The 20619-nt window shown below is 36.9% G+C and overlaps 3 protein-coding genes across 4 annotated transcripts in view; 1 reads left to right on the top strand and 2 right to left on the bottom strand.

The window, feature by feature from the left end:
- LOC120625116 overlaps positions 1 to 968 on the bottom strand; it is a 35544-nt gene extending 34576 nt beyond the window's left edge. For both annotated transcript variants that reach the window (XM_039892051.1, XM_039892052.1), the window contains exon 1: positions 834 to 968. The gene's annotated coding sequence lies outside the window, so the exon portion shown is untranslated. The remainder of the gene's footprint in view (positions 1 to 833) is intronic.
- Positions 969 to 1589: 621 nt separating this feature from the next.
- On the top strand, positions 1590 to 5439 carry LOC120625304 (LYR motif-containing protein 4B). Its single transcript, XM_039892328.1, has 3 exons — positions 1590 to 1760; positions 2761 to 2881; positions 3555 to 5439. The coding sequence occupies exons 1-3, from the start codon at positions 1672 to 1674 to the stop codon at positions 3609 to 3611; spliced, it is 267 nt and encodes an 88-aa protein (XP_039748262.1). The 5' UTR covers positions 1590 to 1671; the 3' UTR covers positions 3612 to 5439.
- A 1351-nt stretch (positions 5440 to 6790) lies between these two features.
- Positions 6791 to 18792, bottom strand: LOC120624999. The gene is made up of 13 exons (XM_039891908.1): positions 18687 to 18792; positions 17633 to 17753; positions 16608 to 16703; positions 15896 to 16030; positions 14438 to 14582; positions 13987 to 14033; positions 13449 to 13551; positions 13084 to 13155; positions 12553 to 12704; positions 11853 to 11960; positions 9312 to 9456; positions 8110 to 8226; positions 6791 to 6907 (listed from the first exon to the last, which is right to left on the bottom strand). The coding sequence occupies exons 1-13, from the start codon at positions 18760 to 18762 to the stop codon at positions 6791 to 6793; spliced, it is 1434 nt and encodes a 477-aa protein (XP_039747842.1). The 5' UTR covers positions 18763 to 18792.
- Positions 18793 to 20619: the final 1827 nt, after the last annotated feature.

Here is a 20619-nt window from a genome sequence, read left to right as displayed (position 1 = left end):
AATTTTAGGTGTTAGTTATCTTTAGATATTAGTGTACAAGAGAATTGCCACTATTATCAGTTAAATCTGTAGAGGATCCTGAGCTCTCAACAATTCACCAGGACCATGGGTTGGACTTGATTAGCTGTAAATAATGAATCTAATAATCCTAGGATTCATAAATCTAATGAAATTTAAAAGCAATGGCTTTGACTTAAGAGTTATGTGTGATTTAATTTACACAAATAAAAATCACTTGCTTTAGGGATAAAAAAAAAACATTGTTAGGAAACCTGCATGCTGGACCAATCTCATGTAGCTAATGGTTTGTTGATACTGATGAATGAGATTGGAACTAAAGCTTTGATTCAATTATTTTCAGTTAAGCCTAAAACTAGACGATGAGTCAAATATTCGATAAATTATTTATTTAAAAATAAGCCTAATGAGTATTTAGTTTTCTTTATTATGATTACGAAACTCTACTTTAAGTGTGTTGTGAGACGCACTTCAGTAGTTCTTACGCTAATAAGAGTGCCGCATGATCTGTCACGTTTAAAATGCAACAATGCTTTCTAAGTATGTATGACTCTTAAAACGACTCATGTCAAGGACGTGTAAGTTTAAAAAGAAAACTTAAAAAGAAGACATCAAAATCCGGTTTCTTAGCATCTCTTACACAATAACATACTTATGTGTATTCTAGATGTTATATCATATCCTACAGTTATTTATTGCTAAATTAAACTCACTAATTGGATGTCAAAGCAAAACACGAAAGTAAAACAGTTTAAATGTATGCACAAAATATGTAAACAACTAAATAGTACAGGTTGTAAAATATATTTACTCACGTTTTATGGTTGTAAGAAAAAAATAATACAGATGACGAGTCCAGTGTACACTATTTCATAACTTTAAATTGGGATCTGAGCTTAAAACTTAAATAATTTAATAAATTTAAAAACAAAAATGACGACAGCTCCCCGTTCAATAACAGCATTTGACTGCAGATTGGGGTTTCCAGTTAATTGCAAGTCGTGATGCGGATTTTTTGGGTTACTATATTAAAAAAACAAATTAGCTCATTTTATATTGATATTCGTGTCAAATGCTTGTATACTCATCATCAAAAATAACATATATATGTATAGTACATAATGAAAACGCTTAAATATAATATATTTCGAAAGTAAAATGTACTGTTTCCTTTTTTTACATCTAAAATGTTTGTTTTGTTATCTTTAAGTGTGTATTCTGAAAAACGTGCGAGTTTTATTTTGGACCAAAATCTTTTTGTATAAATTATAATTTTGGCTTATCGACAAGAAGTAGATTTAGTTAACTAGTCGTTTAAAACTAAACAAGGATCCGTGTTGTGCTTCGTAATTTCAAAAAATTCCAAGATTTGTGATGAGAAAATATGTCTGTTTGGTTGGTATATACCTATATCCTCGGTTTACATTTCGAGATGCCGATGATTTCTTTATTTTGGAAAACAAACGATTCACTCGAGTTTTAATACAACTAATGTTTTGGTAGTTATCAAAACATATTAATAAAAAGTATATTATAATATTTCTAGCGGTAAACAATTTTAAGACTTGGCAGCACTTGCTTTTATTTACTATCGTTTGACGTTTCCAAATCTTAGTATTCTAATGTTCTAAAAACCTTCGTAATATTAACAAAATGGCATCAGCAATACCAAAAATCCAAGTTTTGTCGCTGTACAAATCGCTAATGAAGGAATCTAAAAAGTTCTCCAACTATAATTTCAGGTATTTATTGCACAATTTTCCAAAATAATTACATAACCTAAAAATCGTTTAAAATCTCGGGTAGAACTTATTAATTTTTATTTGATTAAGTAACTGCGTTTGGTAAGATTAGTGATTTTTACCAAGATTTGCCGAGCTTAAAACATACTGGAATAGAACAGCTATTTCGTTGCTTTGAACTGAGTTATTTCACCCTCTTCGTTTTTTTTTTACATCACTGATGAAAAACTGCCATTTGAAACAGGTAGCAGTCTCAAATGACAGTTTTTTTATTATTGGTACATGTTTAAAATGGTTAGTTACTATGTGTACTTTAAATATGTCCTATAGTGCAGCACAAGCATCATCTCTCATAGCAGACAGGGTTTCAGAGCCTAGACCCATTGAGCTGCTTTGATGAGGTTGGCAGGATATAACGATTGCTATCAAATGATTGGTATTGACAGCTCCTCCCAATGTGCTCTCTGAGAAATGGACTTTTACTAAGAAAAACATGATTTTTCTGCTTGTTACAAAATAAGTTAGCTTTTGACTACAATCTCAACTGCTGGTATGTCATGACGCAGTCTACGATGGTAACAGGCTAAACAGTTAGGGATATGGCATTTACATTCAATCCATACCCCTGATCAATTTCTACGCAACATTGAACCAGAACACTACATCACTAAGTGGCACATCTTTGTGGTAGGGTAGTAACTAGCCATGGCCGAAGCCTCCCACTAGGACAAACAAGAGAAAATTCATAAATTATAAAGTTCCAATATGCCCCTGTCAAACCCAAGACCTCCTGTTTAAAACCACATTGCTCCCAGCTGTGCCAGTGAGGTAATCAACTAATTGCTTGTCTGAACCTGGGAATTGTACCCAACCAACGAAATATACTGAGGAGCTACATTTTGGGAGCAATTATTTTTTTGCGCTGGTATCACTTATTCAGTTATAATTTTTTTCATGCTTAACAATATCTATTCTTAATTATTTTCTCTCTTAATTGTAGGTTGTACGCATTAAGGCGCATTCGAGATGCATTCAAAGAAAGTAAATTATTAACAGACCCTAAATTAATAAAGAAAGAATTTGAATATGGGAAACAGAATCTGGAGATAATCCAACGTCAGGTAACATAAAGTATTCATAACCTTCTTCTGAAATAAACTTAAATAATGCCATTGTTAATAACTGGTATGGCATTTTTACTTGTTTACATGCCCTGGTCTATGGCTTGCAACCAATGCCCTTTTTCACCAGGAGCCGCATTATTTTCAAAGCAACTTATCTCTGATAGTTATTATCTTTTCCTAAGAGTTGCTAGGCTATTAAGCATCAGCACGCAGCCTGTTGGGTCTAAGCCTATTAAATATGACCATCCATATAAAGTTACCTTCTATAATACTTAAGTAATTTTATGACAGAGATTAAAATTCACTATCATCAGTGTCATCCTCCCTAATAGGTTAAAGGGATACTATATTAGGATAGGGAATGCCGATGGAAGAAGCATACCGGGTCCAAGCTTTATATATAACAAGATAAACCAGCTGGAACTACATAAAGCAGCAGCATCTTCATTGTCTACCACCTTCTTCAATAAATCAGGGAAAAGATAAATTTTTCAATCGTACTGTTAGTTCCAAATATATAAATCTACAACAAACTCTGTTATGCTTTATTTTTAATCACAGATAGTTACTTCTTTCCACATATTTCAACAAATGATTAAGTTTTTGGCAAATATCTATTCTTGGCCTAGTATAACATCTTTGTTAATATTGTCATTTTTATATATTTCAGGTGGTTGTCGGAAACATGTACCAGACCGAGAAACTTGTGATAGAGAATGTACGATAGGAATATTTTGATACAGGATTATAATAAAATACACAAACAATTTTGAGTATGGTATAAGTTGTAATATATTGTTGCATCTAGTTGTGTTCTTATCTTGCTGATCTGCATGTTTCAATTCAAAGGTTATGACACATTGCTGCAAAAGACAAAATGTACTGATGCTAGCACCTTAGACATGCCAATAACATTATCAGCACTAGCCAACAGCCATACACCCAGATTAAATGTGGCACTGTCATAGTACAATACTAAAGCAATTATTTGAGACACACCATCATAATACATATCAGTTACTCTCTTGCGATGCTGCTCCATAAGCGAAATTTATTGTGAGCAAGACAACTTGATAAGTATACATTCATACCATATGTCCCAGATGTAAGCATGCAGTATGCAACTTAAGTAAACTACACTGACAATATTCTTTAGTGCACAAAAGGGTATTCTAACCCTGGCAAAAAAATTGTTGATATTCGCTCCTAAATGTTCTGCGTGACCATTGGCTAAAACATATTTAAACTAAAAAATGCGTTTGCAGGTATGGTGTAACTTATATCAGATTTAGGAAGATTTAAAATTTTGGCCGCAATTGTTGCAAAAATGTTACAATATTTATGAATATAATGTTATGATAGTGATATGATTTGTTAAAAAAACTATGTAAAATATATGTTTATGGTAGAAACACATAAAAACAGTTTACGCCAAGTTCATGTTAAATGAAATAAAAAAAACATTTATACATATTAAAATCAATAATTTGAACTACGAAAGTTACACAGTTCTACGTTGGTAGCCCCCCACTTCGTAATAGCGGGAACTTAGGAGGATAACAGCTTGTGGAAAATTTTAAGTTAGTAATAAGGAACCGGTTTATGCCACAACAAATAAGCATATAATTAACTTGCTATGTTAGTATGGGCTAAATCTTGCAACTGTGTATTAAACAAGCTATACTCGTCGCGTCACACACTTCATACGGCACTTAATTTCATTTGACATGAAGCGCATTTAAATGCTTTAATTCGAGTTGAGTTGGCGTCAAGTCAGGTGTGTGAAGGGCATCAGTCGGTTGGATTCATTTGTAAACTGTAGCAGTAAACGTCACGTATGTATAAACTACGCAACCCATACAGCAAAACAGCTCTTTTCGAGCTTTTTCTGCACCAGTCCACTTTTATATAATCACTTACACATAATTGAGACGCGCGAATTGCCTTAGTTTAAGCGCAAATTTAAGGAATTCTGAATGAATGCAAAAAAGTTATTTGCAATGAATGACTATCTCATAGATAAGGTGTGACATTTATTTGACATGATTTTTACTATTATACAAACATGATTTGCATGCTGTTAAGCGGAATTTGGTTAAGAGGTAACCATAATATTTAAGACCTGTATAAATTTGCAAAGAAATAAATAAATTAATAATTCAGAAAACAATAAAGGAACGAAATCCATTAACCGCTTAATGAGAGGTTTTCTTTTGTGAGCGTAAAATACGTTGACAGATAGCTTGTGGTTGATCTCTCAGCAAAACTGGCATCGCGCTTGTATTTTTTTAAATATATTTGGCCACGAAGCAGCCGTTTGATATAGTGGTGAACAAAGGCTATTTGAAATTGGATTGTAAGCGATGGTATTTCATGTCCAGATACACAGATTATAAGTATGTTAACGTTATTATTTTAGGTATGCACTGCCATTGTGTGTTGTACCAGTGTTTTGCTTTATTTTATTGTTTAATATTAAAAATATATACCTCTTCTCTTTAATTTTGATTGTACGAGTAGGTGCATAAATAAAATAGTATTAAATGTTAATCTCACGAAAATCCTTTCTCGTTTTATTTCTCATTTCCTTAGCCATGTTTCCATCATAACCATCAGCACTATCCCGTTAATGTACCAATTCTTGGCACGGTACCATACTCAGTAGAGGATTTCAGAGCGTTGACCCACCACGCAGCTTCAATGTAGGTTGACGGGCTTGAACGACGACAAATCTCTCAGAGTTTCTTCTGTCTCATCAAACCCAAATCCTCGTATTCCGTTGTCGACCAGGCAACTAGACAACAGACTAGGAGGCAATTAACAGTAGTAAATGAAATAAAACTCTTCTTTAACTTTCTTTAAAAATATCTTTTATTTATAAGGTTCTACGAATAACAGCAATTTATTTGGATACCTACGTCACTTATTTGGTATATAATTATAAAATGCAAAGCTATTCATCAAAATAAGTATCAAATTTCCTAGTTAATATATTGAGCTGAACGTAGGCAACAGATGACCAGATACGCTTCCGTTTTTTTTTATAGATATTAGTATAATTGACTAGCGGTTACCGCAACTTTGCCCTTTGTCGTATACGACAAAGGGCAAAGTTGCGGCGATATATCGCTACAGCATAATTAAAATTTAAAACCAATACAATAAATTAATACCCATATTGAGGGGAGAAAATGTCATTGAATGTAATTTGTCGATGTCGCGTAGAATCCGATTAGTTATATCGAGTTTAAAACTGCCCTACTCCCTAACAGGTTAGCCTGCTATCATTTTAGACTGCATCAGCACTTACCACCAGGATAGATTGCAGTATAGGGCTAATTTGTAGAGGAATAAATAAAAGTTTAAACTAAATTTTTTGGCACGCAGGGCCGGATTTCGCATCTTAGGCACGCAGGTTTCCTCACGATGTTTTCCTTCACCGTTAAACCAATTGGTATTTAAGTTTTTAAACCCCACAAAGCTCCGAAAAGTTGAAGGTGCATGCCGTTGTTTGAACTCAGTCCCCCCCAAAGGGAGGCTAAAGTCATATTAAAGTGCCTACCTAATTTCAAACGAAATCAATTATAATATTCACGATTTTTACAAGGAAGTTCTTCTAAGGCTTATTTTTAGGAATACAGACCAACTCATGTGTTGGACATAAATCCGATCTTAGGCTAACTAAGCAAAGTCAAACTACGAGCCATTAGATCTCAGCCAATTGTTGACAAAACGTTTTGTTTGTCATTATGTACGTATTTCTAGGGAAAAAAACATTTCTTGTACACACTTAATTATTATAGGTACTTTAAAAGTTTCAATGCATACCTACATATTGATACTTTAAGTACTAGGTACGTATAAAGTTGTAAAAAAAATAGTACTTATAGCCACTAGCATTCTAATTTACACAATGGCATCACTGTCCTCCAGCGACAGTACATTCTTGTCCAGCTCAGCTGATACGAGTCTGTTTATGTGTTTCTTCTTCTCTTCCTTGTGGTGCTTCTTGTGACCCTTTCCCTGCAAATTAAGACTCATAAGTGTTAAGTAATGCTCATCATCAAATATGTATTTTTAATACAGAAAAATGGGGAATGTCTACCATTTTGTTGTGTGATAATGGTGCCAATTTTAAAGCACCACATTTTTATACTACTAATTTCACTTTCCTTAACACTTATTCACTAATTCTCTGCTCACTTATATACATACTGATGTCAGCAACTACTAGGCGACACAAAGTATACATCGTGTTTGTTTTGTCGATGATTTTGTGTTTTATTGCTATACATTTTGATACTATGAATTCCCAAATATACTCGTATATAAGATGTATAATGTATATCGTATCTCCCTCTCAAAAACCCCACATCGTACATCGCTGCATTGATGAGCGTCTCTTTCACGAACTACCGATAATATTATGACTCTTTCGTCTTACTACGGCGATCCAGCTGGTTAGCCAGCCGCAGCTGTCCAATGTCCACGAAACCTAAGCTCTATTTCATTTAAAAAAAATCAGATTTGGTGTCTAATAAGAATTCTATAATAGTGATTGCGAGTGGCACGGTATGGATATGGTGCGTGTTTACGAATGTCGATCAACTTGCAGCGTTGTGAGAGCGAAATGATTTTTATTCCAATTTTATCCTACTAAAGTAAAATTCGAACAGTGACCCATGGTCGTTAACTATGGGCCTCATAAGAAGGCTCAGAGTCACTTAGCGGGCGATGGAGAGAGCTATGCTCGGAGTATCTCTACGTGCGCAAGTCAGAAATGTGGAGATTTGTAGAAGAGCCGGAGTAACCGATATAGCTCAAAGAGTCGCGAAGCTGAAGTGTCAATGGGCGGGGCACATAGCTCGGAGAGAGGATGAACGTTGGGTTCCCAAGGTGTTCGAATAGCAGCCCCGCACTGGTAAGCGCAGCGTTGGTCGACCTCTAACGAGGTGGACAGACGACATTAAACGCGTTGCAGGTAGCCGCTGAATTCGAGCGGCACAAAACTGTGAATTATGGAACTCCCTACAAAATACCTATGTCCAGCAGTGGGCGTCTATCGTTGTACATGATGATGATGATAATGATAAAAGTAAAATTCCACCAATCCGCACTGGGCCAGCGTGGTGGACTACGGCCTTAACCCCTTCTCATTGTGGGAGGAGACCTGTGCTCTGTGGGTCGATATGATGATGAAAGTAAACATAGTTCGGATACATTACCTTTCGCTTCCTCTTATGGGTGTGTTTTTTGTGTTTCTTATCATCTTCCTGCGACACGTAGTGGGATTTGCGTCGGTTCTCGACTGGAGCCACATACGTTAGTGCTGCACCCGGCTCCTAGTAATAGATAACGTTAAAAGCAAGTGGTAAAGCGGAAGCCAAGCCGTGTACGCAGCGGAGCGATGATTTGGGACTAATTACAAAGCCCGCCGGTATGAGCAAGTCTTGGCCGACAAATTCAAAAAAGGTTTTGTTCATGTAGACCTTATCACAGTCACTTATGAAGCGTTCATAAATATAACATGTTGCCACTTATATTATGTGATAACTAAATTTGTTAACTTAGTAAGCTAGGAGGGTTCCAAACGCGCTCTGACCTAAAAAGAGCCCACAACAAACTAAGCAGGGTTTTTTTTTGTTATCACCATCTTACAGACAATTTAATATTTAGCTATGAAGTTAGAGCAATACATACCCAAGCTTTTTTATCATACATCTAATCCTTAACATTGAAAAGAGGCAAACCATAATTACGATGTAAAAATAACTTGTAGATCTTAAGAAAATGCCAAACAACTTAACTGCTGGCCATGAACCAGATGATCTGATAGTAAAATTGTCATCAGCTTAATGATAGTGGTGTGCACTTCATACGTGCACAAAAGCATTGCTTAATCTAAAATTGATATATATAACTCTTGTAGGAGGAGGATTTTGGCAATTTATGTAATTTTCTTGCTGTATGCATACCCTGGTAAGAAACCCAGTGCACGCCACTGATAGGTACTATCTCATTTTTAATTATCTTAACCAGGATCGATAGGTCGTACTTTACTAGACGGCATAGGAAGAGAACAATGAAATAATGAATGAATACACTTTTCTTGTACACCACATAAACATATTGAAAAATTGAAAATAAATATTTAACGCAAAGTATACAATTTTACAATTTAGCGGCCTTATCGCTACATAGCGATCTCTTCCGGCGTAAAACACAGCTCAAGAAGAGAGGTAGGTGGTGCATATAAATAAAGATATATATTTGCATATATACGTATATATATACATAAATACTACAAACTAGATTTCAAATTTTTTTGGTCGGTGTAATAATCCACTGCCTAACAATTTTACGACAGAATGACGCTTGTTAAATCGATCTGTAAACAAGCACAACTCTTTTGGCTTCCGGTAAATACCTTGGGCATATTGTTCCTTCTCATAACACTGTTGCTCGCATCACTGAAGTAGCCGTTCGGATTGGTGTCCTCGACGAACACTGGTTGCTCGCTGGTGACGTCACTGTTGCTGAGGTACTTGCTGCCTCGGCTCTTGACAGTAAACCTGCGTAAAGAAAATCATCAGAATCATTCATCATCATTACTTTGACAGCCGATTGGCACAGTGGGCAGCGACCCTGCTTTCTGAGTCTAAGGTCGTGGGTGCGATTCCCACAACTGGAAAATGTTTGTGTGATGAACATGAATGTTTTTTAGTGTCTGGGTGTTTATCTGTATACTATAAGTATTTATGTATATTGTTCATAAAATTTTCAACAGTCATCTTAGTACCCATAACACAAGCTACGCTTACTTTGGGGCTAGTTGGCGATGTGTGGATTGTCGTAGTATATTTATTTATTTATGTATAGGTTTAGGTCGTAGTCCACGCTGGCCAAGTGCGAATTTGTAGACTTCACACGCCTTTGAAAACATTATGGAGAACTCTCAGGCATGCAGTTTTCCCCACGTTATTTTCCTTCATCGTTTAAAGCAAGTGATATTTAAGTTTAAAACGCACATAACTCCGAAAAGTCAGTGATACGTGCCGGGGCTTGAACATGGACTCCACGAGCGGAATGCCGATGCCCACCAGGCTAACATTAGAAAATAAGAATTATAAAATTAGACAGGCTGTTGTAGCACATCCAGTAGTACATGTACTTGTTTTATGAATTATTTTTGAAGTTATAAGTACTTCTTTTGGCGCGTTATGGGAAAATGGCGAGAGTAAATATTTACGATGCGCGCGCACACCGTCACAAAAAACCGACACCCTTAAGTTAGCTACAAGGTTTGACAGTGTACACTTTCAATTGTCAAAGTCTGCGGGCATTCCGGTGATTTAATTGATTCAATTGTACAAAAAGCTCAAACTGTAATGTTGCGTAAAACCTGGATGCCCGATAATTAGTCTATTAGTATTCCAAAGTTATTATGTCCGTTTCTTTAATTATGAAGGATTTTTTTTGTGATATTTAGATAAACTTTTTTTAACTAGATTTTTTTTTTTTTAAGTATATAGACAAGTGCTTGACTGCAATCACACCTGATGGTAAATGATGATGCAGCCTAAGATGAAGCGCGCTTGCCTAGAAGCGCGCTTGTCTAGATAATTTGTTGTAATAAATCTCGTTACGCAAAAAGTACTTAGGTATAGCTTTTAACGCGTGTACATAAGTACACACACAAATTTTATTACTCAGTAAAACAATGGACAGCATCAGCAGTACCTATACCTATATCATGCATTTCCGCAAAGTAACGCCTGCTCCTATCCAATAGCATCAGCAGTGTTCCTTGCCATTATCATTGGTTGTTTCTTAGGAATGATTCCGCGAAGAAGCAATCAATTTTCCATTGAAGCTCGATCAATTGAGCTTCCTTAGTCATTAGACTTGATTGACGGCAGAAAACATTTAGTTGTAACATATCCTTAATTTAACTGACAGTTCCAAAAGTGTTGCCAAGGGAACTCTAGCTAGACAATGCGATTACGAAATACAAAAGAATGTATGAAGTACCAGCTGTTGCCCGAATATTGCATGAGTCCTGCGCAGTGGCGTGGAACTTTGACCAGGGTAAGCATAACGAAGTAAAATGGCATAAAATGGCAAAATCCTCCTCCGTTGCCGGTTATATGAAAATGTTAGGGTATGCAGTGCGTTTGTGCATGTATGAAGTACACGCCACTGGTCCTGCGGGAACCTTTCATTTTCCCGGGATAAAAAGCAGCCTATGTGTTAACACAGTGTACAATCTAGCTCCATTGCAAAAATTTTTGTGAAAGAGTATCAAACATCCATCCATCCTTATAACTTTCGTATTTATAATATTAGTATGTATGAAGTATGATCAACGCCGTCACTGCACTGCTGTTACTCGTAGTTGAACCTCAGATTATACATCTATTGTCTGCCGAAGGGAGTAAAAATAATTGGTGCTGCTTCAAAGAGGCCATATCGAGCAGTGAGATGCATATTGGCTGATGATGATCATGATCATTCCATACTTACTTTCCTACCAACGTTATCAATTCAAAAGAGGGATTCACAATTACTTAACTAATTGAGCGCAACAAAAAGGCAGGAAGAAACAAAAAAGACTCCATGCGCGCGATCGGACCGGGAAAAAAGCACCGGTAAAGGTTAAGTGTCTGACAGCTGTCAGTTGAAGGCGACGACGAAGCCAAGTTCAAAAAAAGCTACCAAACTAAAACTATGATTTCGGGCCAAAACAGCGACAGTATGTTTGTTACCAAACCAATCAACTTCGTTTTTTGGCATAGAGTTACTTGAAAGTACGGAGAGCAGAACAGCAAATTCATATAAGTAATCACAAAGCTTCCTGAATTTCATCCCTCGCCCTTTGTCAGTGATGCAGCAGGGCACTAGTTTTTAAGCGGTCGCGCTGCACTGAGCCAACGAATTAAATAAATAAGATACTAAAACATTTTATTACCTTTTGTAGTGTTCAATGTCGGGATGTTTCTTTAATTTTCCTAATTCTTCTTTACCTTGTGCCATATCATCTGACTTCTGATGATTAGCGGACGCCTCGCTGTCAGATCTAAAGATTTAAGATTGCAGCTTTCTCATTATTTTTATCTTCATCGTACTATGTTTCTGGGAAAAACCAAGGCTTTCCAAGAAAAAAACTTCGGCTACCAGGCTGCATGATGAGTTAAAATAAGAATGATAACGTTTTTGGAGGTGAACAAAAGTAGGTATAGCTATTATGAAGCTTACCCTTACTCTTTTTACTTTAAATGATTCGATTTTGGGATAAGATGACACCCACGCCCGATTGGACTCTCTGGCCAAATGCCTGGATGTGGAATAGGGCCTACGTGTGGGCGTGGAATTAGACGTGGGACTGACGCGGGCTTGGGACTGGACGTAGACTTGGGAGTAGTGGGTATGGGCGAGGAAACGAATGTGCATGGGAGAGGGCGTGGCCCGAGCGTGGGTGTAGGCTTGGTACTGGGCGTAGGAGTGGGAGTGGGAATGAGCGTGGGTGTGAGCAGTGTCGAAGGTGTTTTTATAAGCTTTATTAATCATTATTAGCGAAATAAATACGTTATTCATCATGATTTAAAAAAAAACCAAAACAGACGCGAACGAAGTCGAGGGCAACCATATTTCATTTTGAAAAGTCTCACCTTCTTTCTCCACTGCTAAGTTCAGTTTCTGGCTTTATATGTACTTTCTCACTCATCTTCTGCACCACGCTCTCTATGTCTCTCATTCTGGTGCCAATAGCATCTACTAGTGCTTGAAGACCCGATGGCCTCTCGCTTTTATCTGCATGAGCCTTTTGAAAAAAAAAAATAGTTAATTTGTAATCATGTCATCGTTTCCTCAAAGAGTTACAGAGTTGCCTAAGAAACTTGTTATGGGGGAAAGGGTGATGAAATTTTGCAATAATATCGTCCTGTTATATTTACATCTACAAGCAAGAATTTAAACGGTTTTTTGGATTCATGAAAATGTATTTCAGTTTTTTAGAAAAATAAATCACGAAAGGGAGTGTGACTACCATATCCCTAACAGGTTAGGCTGATACGATCTTACTGACTGCATCATCACTCACTCACTGTGAAAAAATGGTAGGTACGTTATTGAAGCTCCGCTACGTTCATGCACTCCGTGCGTTAGTGTTTACTTAGTTACCTACTGAAATTATAACTTACTCTTGGGCCTTCAATGTCCATAGATGGGTCGTGTTCATTCCACTGGCTTTGAGGTATTTCCGTCCATGTTGCCTGCACAAAATACTTCGTTATAAAGTTGTATATCCTAACTTAAACTCTATAGAAATCTTTTATCGAATATAGATGAAAAACGCTCGTTTCTTCGGTTCGTAAATTCCAATCGGTCAAATCTTTTTTGTGATCCTTCGGTTTCCAGCTGAGATTCAAAAATAAAGGAGTTTAATTTCAAAAACTAATTGTTTGTCTGAAGACACAGTCAGTTGACAGTTTTCTCTTGTCGTTACTTTAAAAAAAAATAGTAAGTACATGCAATACGGTGCAAGATTGTGCGAACTGTGACTGACCTTTTCATTCGTAGGCGTATCATCAAGCTCGATTTCGATACGTTCCTTGTCACTCTCTTCATCGACTTCGTTACCATTGGCTGGATATCTTGACTTCTTGTGTCTAGGTAGAAAAAAATCAAACATATTTTTGTATGACATCACAAACTCCTTATTTATATTAGGTTATCGGTATAGTCTAGTATTTTTTCCAACATGCATCAGTATTCAGTGCATGCATTAATGAAATCGGCAGAAATTTTTCGGGACATTGACTTAAGTCACCGGGAAAAAATTATGTCTTCCCATTATCTCGTCTTTCGCTATAGAAAAAAAACCTGCTAGTAATGGGAATAATCTCGTGGCAAGCATGCTAGCCCTACAAGTCACATTGTCGACAATTTAAGTTCAATCATATTCGAGATTCTGATTCTACAACATAGGTAGGTGTAAGAATAGAAGTGCGAAAATTTTACGTATTACAGACTAATAAAAGAAATATGAACAGTGGAAATGTAGATATGGACATTTTAAATTGTTACGAACTATAATTACTTACCTGGATTTTTCATTTTTCTTCTCATCATTAGGTGTCGCTAGTGCTATCTAAAACAATAATATTTAATTCTACTTATTTAATATAATATTACTGCTACTTTTTAAATTATTTATATAGACAAGAACACAGCATAGCGACAGAAAAAAGCATGGCGATAGTACCTACTTACATTTTGTCACACGTACGGGGCAGTAGGTACTTATTCATATCTTACGACGTTTAGTCGTCTTAGTTTCTTATAAATGATGTGCTAAGTTGTAATTGGAGATCTAATTACAACTTAGTACATTATAAACTCAAACATAAATTTCTGTACCTCTATTTTTCCCGCCATTTTATATGACTGTACCTTATCATCTTATGCATGCCGAAATGGTAGAATTTGATGGAACAAAGAAAAGTTAATAAATATAAAATAAATAACTTCAATTTCTAAAGTAAAGAATCTTACCACTATGTCAGGCGACGGCACTGCGCGGGCAACTGGTTCATCGCAGTCCGAGCTTGATGCGGACTTCTTGGACGCCCTGACGACTTTGTCCCGCTCGTTCTCATGGTCTGACTGCAGCTCGTAAATGGGCCCTTGATCTGCGTTCCTGTGACACAATTTATCTATTTACCTTGATTCATCATCCCATTATAGTATTATCAACCCACTACCGGTCCACGGGTATCCTTTCATCAGAATGAGAAGGGTATAGGCCGTTGTACTAGTTAAGTGTAGAGTGCTAGACTTCACACGCCCTAAAGAACATTCTGGAGAACTCCCAGTAATGTAGGTTTCCTCACGATGTTTCTCTTCGCCGTTAAAGCAAGTGATAAACGCACATACCTACTTCCGAAAAGTACAGTGTTGTGACGATAGACTCTTACACGTTTGGAACTCTCGTAGCTTTAGTTCTAAGTTTACGAATGTAGTTATCGCCATCACTACTCACTGCTATGTACACATTTTGTATGTAATGTACGCATCAAAAGTGCCATCTATGTGCCTATTTGAATAAATAAATATTTGACTTTGACTTTGAGATTAGAATACAGTTGTCACCACCCCACCTCTGCCCGCGGGTGTCGTACGAGGCGACTTAGGGAATATATCAGAGAACGGACAGCAGCGTCTTTTGTACTACTAGCAACTACTGCGATCACGAACCCGTCTGTATCTTAAAATTATGACACATGTATACATAGTATGTATTGACATAGAAGTAACTAGGAACGATGACATAAAAAAAAAAACAAACTACGGCAATACACTCATCGCCATCTAGCCCCAAAGTAAGCGTAGCTTGTGTTATGGGTACTGAGATGACTGATGAATATTTTTATTAATAATATACATTAATACTTATAATATACAAATAAACACCCAGACACTGAAAAACATTCAAGTTTATAACACAAACATTTTCCAGTTGTGAGAGCTGCCTTTGCGCCAATCAGACGTTAGAAATAATTGTTATTGGGTATACTTATAGATATATTTGAATGACTTGTTAATTATTTTTTTTATAGTTTTAATGAAATTGATGATATTAATTAAACATGTTTACCTATCGGTGAGCCCTCCCTTAAGATAGATATTACATACAGAACACCTATTCCTTCCTATCTTTATGATTATTTTTATTTTTGCTGTGTTTACATGTCATTATTATTATTAATTTTTGTGAATGTCATGGTCACTTGTTATAGATGTAAGGGAATGTGTTTAATATTGTACAAGTTTTTTACTGTATGTGGTAAATATGTATATTGTTAGTGTCCTTAATAAATAAATAAATACCGTAACTTTTGAGTCGTGACACACGTCCGACACGTAAATTTAATTTTTGCCTGAGCGAAGCACAGTCTACGAGTTCACTTGGGGGTGTAGAAAAAAAGTAAGGCTAGATGTAAATATCCTTACTTATTGCCGAAGACGTTCTCTCCGGGCGGCGGCTTCTTCATCTTGTACATGTGGCTCCAGGGCGCGGCGGGCAGCGTCTCCCACGGCTGTCCCAGCACCCGCGTCCACACCTCGCCGCGCACCACCACGAGACATCTGGCACATTCAACAAAAAGGCTTAAGATAAATAACTCTCGTATCATAATAGCTCCTTCATCTGTCCAATACATATCTTCTACAACTAATTTAACTCGGTGCCTACAGCCCAGTAAAATGGAAAAAAATACTAGGTACAATAAAATAGCGAACGGTATATTATGTAGTTTTTAACCGACTTCTTTCAGTATACAAAGTAAGTAGGTATATCGTAGTTTTTAATCGACTTCCTTCAGAAAAGAGTAGGTCCTCGATTCGGATATTTTTTATAATATGTTCGAGCATGACTCCGTCATAAAAAACGGATTTGTATAATTATTCACTCCTAAACAATGAAAGGACGGATTTTTGAACGATATACAAGAAAATGTCTCACTTCATTCGATGATACCGGCCGTTCATTCATTTGTTTTAGTTTAATTCATTCGATCCATCATCTATTTATCTATCTATATATAGTTATAAACCTGAAAAGTTTGTTTTTGTTTTCTTTTTCGAAAGCTCTAAAGAACCACACGTTGATTTTTTTCAAATAGTTTAACGTCCCATCGAACAATTCTTACTCGTAACTACTCACCGTAGCCTTGTACAGCAAAATGGGAATTGCATGTTGGTGTCTTCCACCACCTCCTCACACTCGATGGCCGATTCTGGAGCCTCAACTCGTTTACACCTGGTATATATTATTACAATACAATATGGTTTAATTCATCTAGTATCTCATAATTATCATCAATAATCAATCCTCGAAATGAAGGTCCGAAGCCCTCGCCACTAAGCCATCGCTATAAACTAAAACTAATCTAAAACATCTCGGTACTACTAAACATCTCAGTATTTGGTTCATCATTTAGTACCTAGAAATAGTACAACTAAGGAAATTTAGGAGTCAAAACCTAATAAAAAACTACTGTTTTATTCGTAGTTAGTTCCTAAAATATTTTCTACTCTTTTCTCTTTCTCTGTTACGGTAATTATTGGTTTACACCTATTTGCCGCGAAGGAAGATGGCGCATTGCAATATATCGTTGTACGGTTGTACCTACTCTCAAAATTTTCCTATGTTATATAACTAGGTACTTTCCCTACCTAAATGCATGGGAGTACCCAACTTCTGGTCTAGGGATGGGAAAGTGAAATGTTTTCCTCGGCTGTTTTGTGAAATTATTTAATGTTTGCTCATGCATTTTCTGCAAGATTTCCCAGGAGAAGGTTTTAAAAAAAACAATTGTCAAGTAGACTCCCTGTAAAGTGTTTTTGACGACCTCCCTGGGACAACGGTGTGCGAAGATAAAATAAAAAAAAGGATGTTTATATCAGGTACTGAATTATGTGAGATTTTATTCTTAAAATTATAGGCAAGTAGGCTTACTCTATAAGCACTTTTGAAACGAAGAAGTCTGTCTTTTTGTAGTGAATCTATCATCGGTTCGGAAGGCAGATTCTACCGAAAATAACATGGCAAGAAACCCAGCAGTTGCTCTTTTCCAACATCAACAATTTGAGATTGAACATTCGTTTTTCTATCTTGTGACAGATGAAAGCGGAGGCGGCTGCTTCCAAGCAACCTTGTCACTAAGAAATAATTCATGGTCGCCATACCCCACGGTGTATATAGCTAGGTTCCGCCCCCCGGGCTGACACCGGTGCCTGGTGCACGAGTACGAGTCCGGCCACTCTGAGTACGCTGCGTGTCTCTTCATGGTGCGGGGATCGGTGCAGACTGGAGGTAAAACATAATTTTACGTTATTCAATAATGCGTTTTGCTTGGAGATATGCTTGCTTAGTGTGAGAAATATAATCCGATGTTCAACGTCGGAACACACTGTGATCTTATAAGCGGTAGGTCCCGGAATCGACTCCTCGCAGGAGCTATCAAAATGCAATTTAACATCATCATCATCATCGTCATACCAACCCATTACCGGCCCACTACAGGGCACGGGGCTCCTCCCACAATGGGAAGCGGTTAAGGCCGTAGTCCACCACACTGGCCCAGTGCGGATTATTATGAAAATTAAGCTCAATTTGCTATACTCCGCGAAATTCAGGAGAATCTATATGGTGTAATTTATAATTTCTTCAATCCGTATACTCCACACCATCAGATATTAAGACACAACTATTATTCATTGTAAAGTCAACATCTGAAGCGAAACATGCGTAGAGGGTACATTGCCGAGGATCTGTTTGGTGTGGAGAATACGGATTGAAGAAATTATTAGTTACACCATTCAGATTCTCCTGTTGTTCGCGGAGTATAGCAAATTAAGCTTAATTTTCATAATATATTATGGATTTCCGCAAAGTAACGCCTGCTTCTATACAATATTCCAGTGCGGATTGCTGGACTACATACACCTTTGAGAACATTATGTAGAACTCTCAGGCATACACGTTTTCCTTCACCGTTGAAGCAATTATATTTTAATTACTGAAAACGCACAAAATTTAAAAGTCGGAAGTGCGTGCTAGGATTCGAACACAGCCCCACGAAACTAAAGTCGAGCTCCTGCCACTGGGCTATCACCGCTTCAACATAACATACCTACTTGTAACTTATTTTTCTATAGCGTTCTATAGTGTTGATCAAACATAATTGTTCCAAGTCGATGGCATTAGTATCTCCATAAATCGAAGACCGTTAATACTCACATTGATCTTTATAATTATCTGTAGCTGCGCCCACCACCGCGGTAATTAAACTCAATAAAATGTAAACGTAACACATTTTTAACTATTTAACTCTTTAATAAACAAACTGGTTAAAGTCACAAATGTGTTAGGAATGAGAAGGAATCTAAACTTTCAACACAATGTTATGTTTACGACTAGGTACAGTGACAGAGAAAACGGTTACTCGACAAATAAACATGGAAATAAAATAGAAGGGTCCGTTAGTAATTCCAAGTGACAGCTTTTTACTAAGTAAAGAAAGTACAGTACTTATAATAATTTTTTTTTTGTCTGTCTGTCGGTTTCTGCTAATGTCTGAAACGGTTGGATCGATTTTGACGCGCCTTCCACAGGCTGGTTGAGGAAATCATAGGGGTTCTCAACCCTCAAGAATGTTGCATAGAGATAAAATATTGTATAGGACACATGCTGCATAATAGGCGGACAAAGTCGTGGGCAATCGTTAGTAAATTAGTAAATAACGGTTTGTAAGTAATCACTCGAAGTCAGGAAACAGCTTTTGTTTGCCACGTGCGTTAGAGTAGAGAACAGGTTTATGGGTCGTTCCCGGCTATGACCACGAACATAAGATCATAATGGTCTCCAACCATTTTTAAAGTAGCGTAATGGGTATATGCTATAAAACACTGTATCTTATGGCTAGTAAAATTTTAAACATTTATGTTCGGTTCTAATTATTAGAATTGTTGTAGGATAGCGATGAGGCCACGAAAAGATGGATATAAACATAGCATACAATTATCACTTTACTAATTTACTTTATAAACTATTACAATATGAACTTATTGTTTACAACCGCAACCATTTGATTCCCTGACGCTACAGAGAACGATCCAACCAGCCAAGAAGAAAAACCCAATCTCCTGCCAAAACTCACAGCCGTCCAGGTAGGATCCCATCAATTTGATTGGTTCCCGCCGTTATGCGTCTACCGGTGCTAACCAATCGGAGAATGACAACCGACCGTTCAATAGGATTAAATTCAAAAAATAACGAACAAGTGGAAATTCTAACGTAAGTTAATTTAAATCCAAACATAATCTATACTTGTAATGAAACTGTTAACATAAATTATAGCTAAGAACTATCTCCGAGATAGAATACACTTTTATTGTACACCACAGAGAAAATTCATAAAATTACAAATACAATAGAGAGTTAAAAAATGTAAAAGAATAAGTAATCTTGTAGTATCATATTAATCTATGTAAGCAACGTTCCTCGCGACAGTACCCCGGCCTATACAAAGCGGTTTGTTTACAAACAACCTGCGAGTGTGCATCCGTTTTTTCAGTTATTACTCAAAAGAAGACCAAAAGTTAATGTGTTTTCATCTTTTTTTTTAAAGGAAAAAGGTCTTGGAACTCAAAACAAACTTTTACAAGGTTACAAGGTGCCTAATTAACACACGTCTTATTATATTGAGTGGCAGTCTTCCCGCGACTTTGTCCGCGTATGAGTCAACGATATAAGATAGACTTATGCTGTTGCGGACGTTTTTAGAACTTTTAAAGACTACGAACTTTTTTGACGACCTCCCTGGCGCAACGTTGAAAGCTGTGCATTTAGTAGTAGCGCTGAGTAGGAGTTCGATACCCGGCAGGGGAATTTGGGAATTTATAATTTCTGAATTTTCTCTGGTCTGGTCTGGTGGGAGTATAGCCGTGAGAGAGGGGCTTTGTCCGTGGCTAGTTACTACCCTATCCACAAATACGTGTCGCTAAGCGATTAAGTGTTCCGGTGCGGTGTCGCGTGAAAACCGATTAGGGGTAAGACTACCATACTCCCTAACAGGTTAGCCCGCTACCATCTTAGACTGCATCATCGACACGGGCTAACCTGTAGTGGAATAAAAAAAAAGAAGAACATTTCCGTAATAAGTACATTTTTT

This window comes from Pararge aegeria, chromosome 7 (genome assembly GCF_905163445.1).
Source record: "Pararge aegeria chromosome 7, ilParAegt1.1, whole genome shotgun sequence".
In the NCBI taxonomy this organism is placed as follows: Eukaryota; Metazoa; Arthropoda; class Insecta; order Lepidoptera; family Nymphalidae; genus Pararge; species Pararge aegeria.
This window is presented reverse-complemented; position numbering and strand designations above follow the sequence as displayed.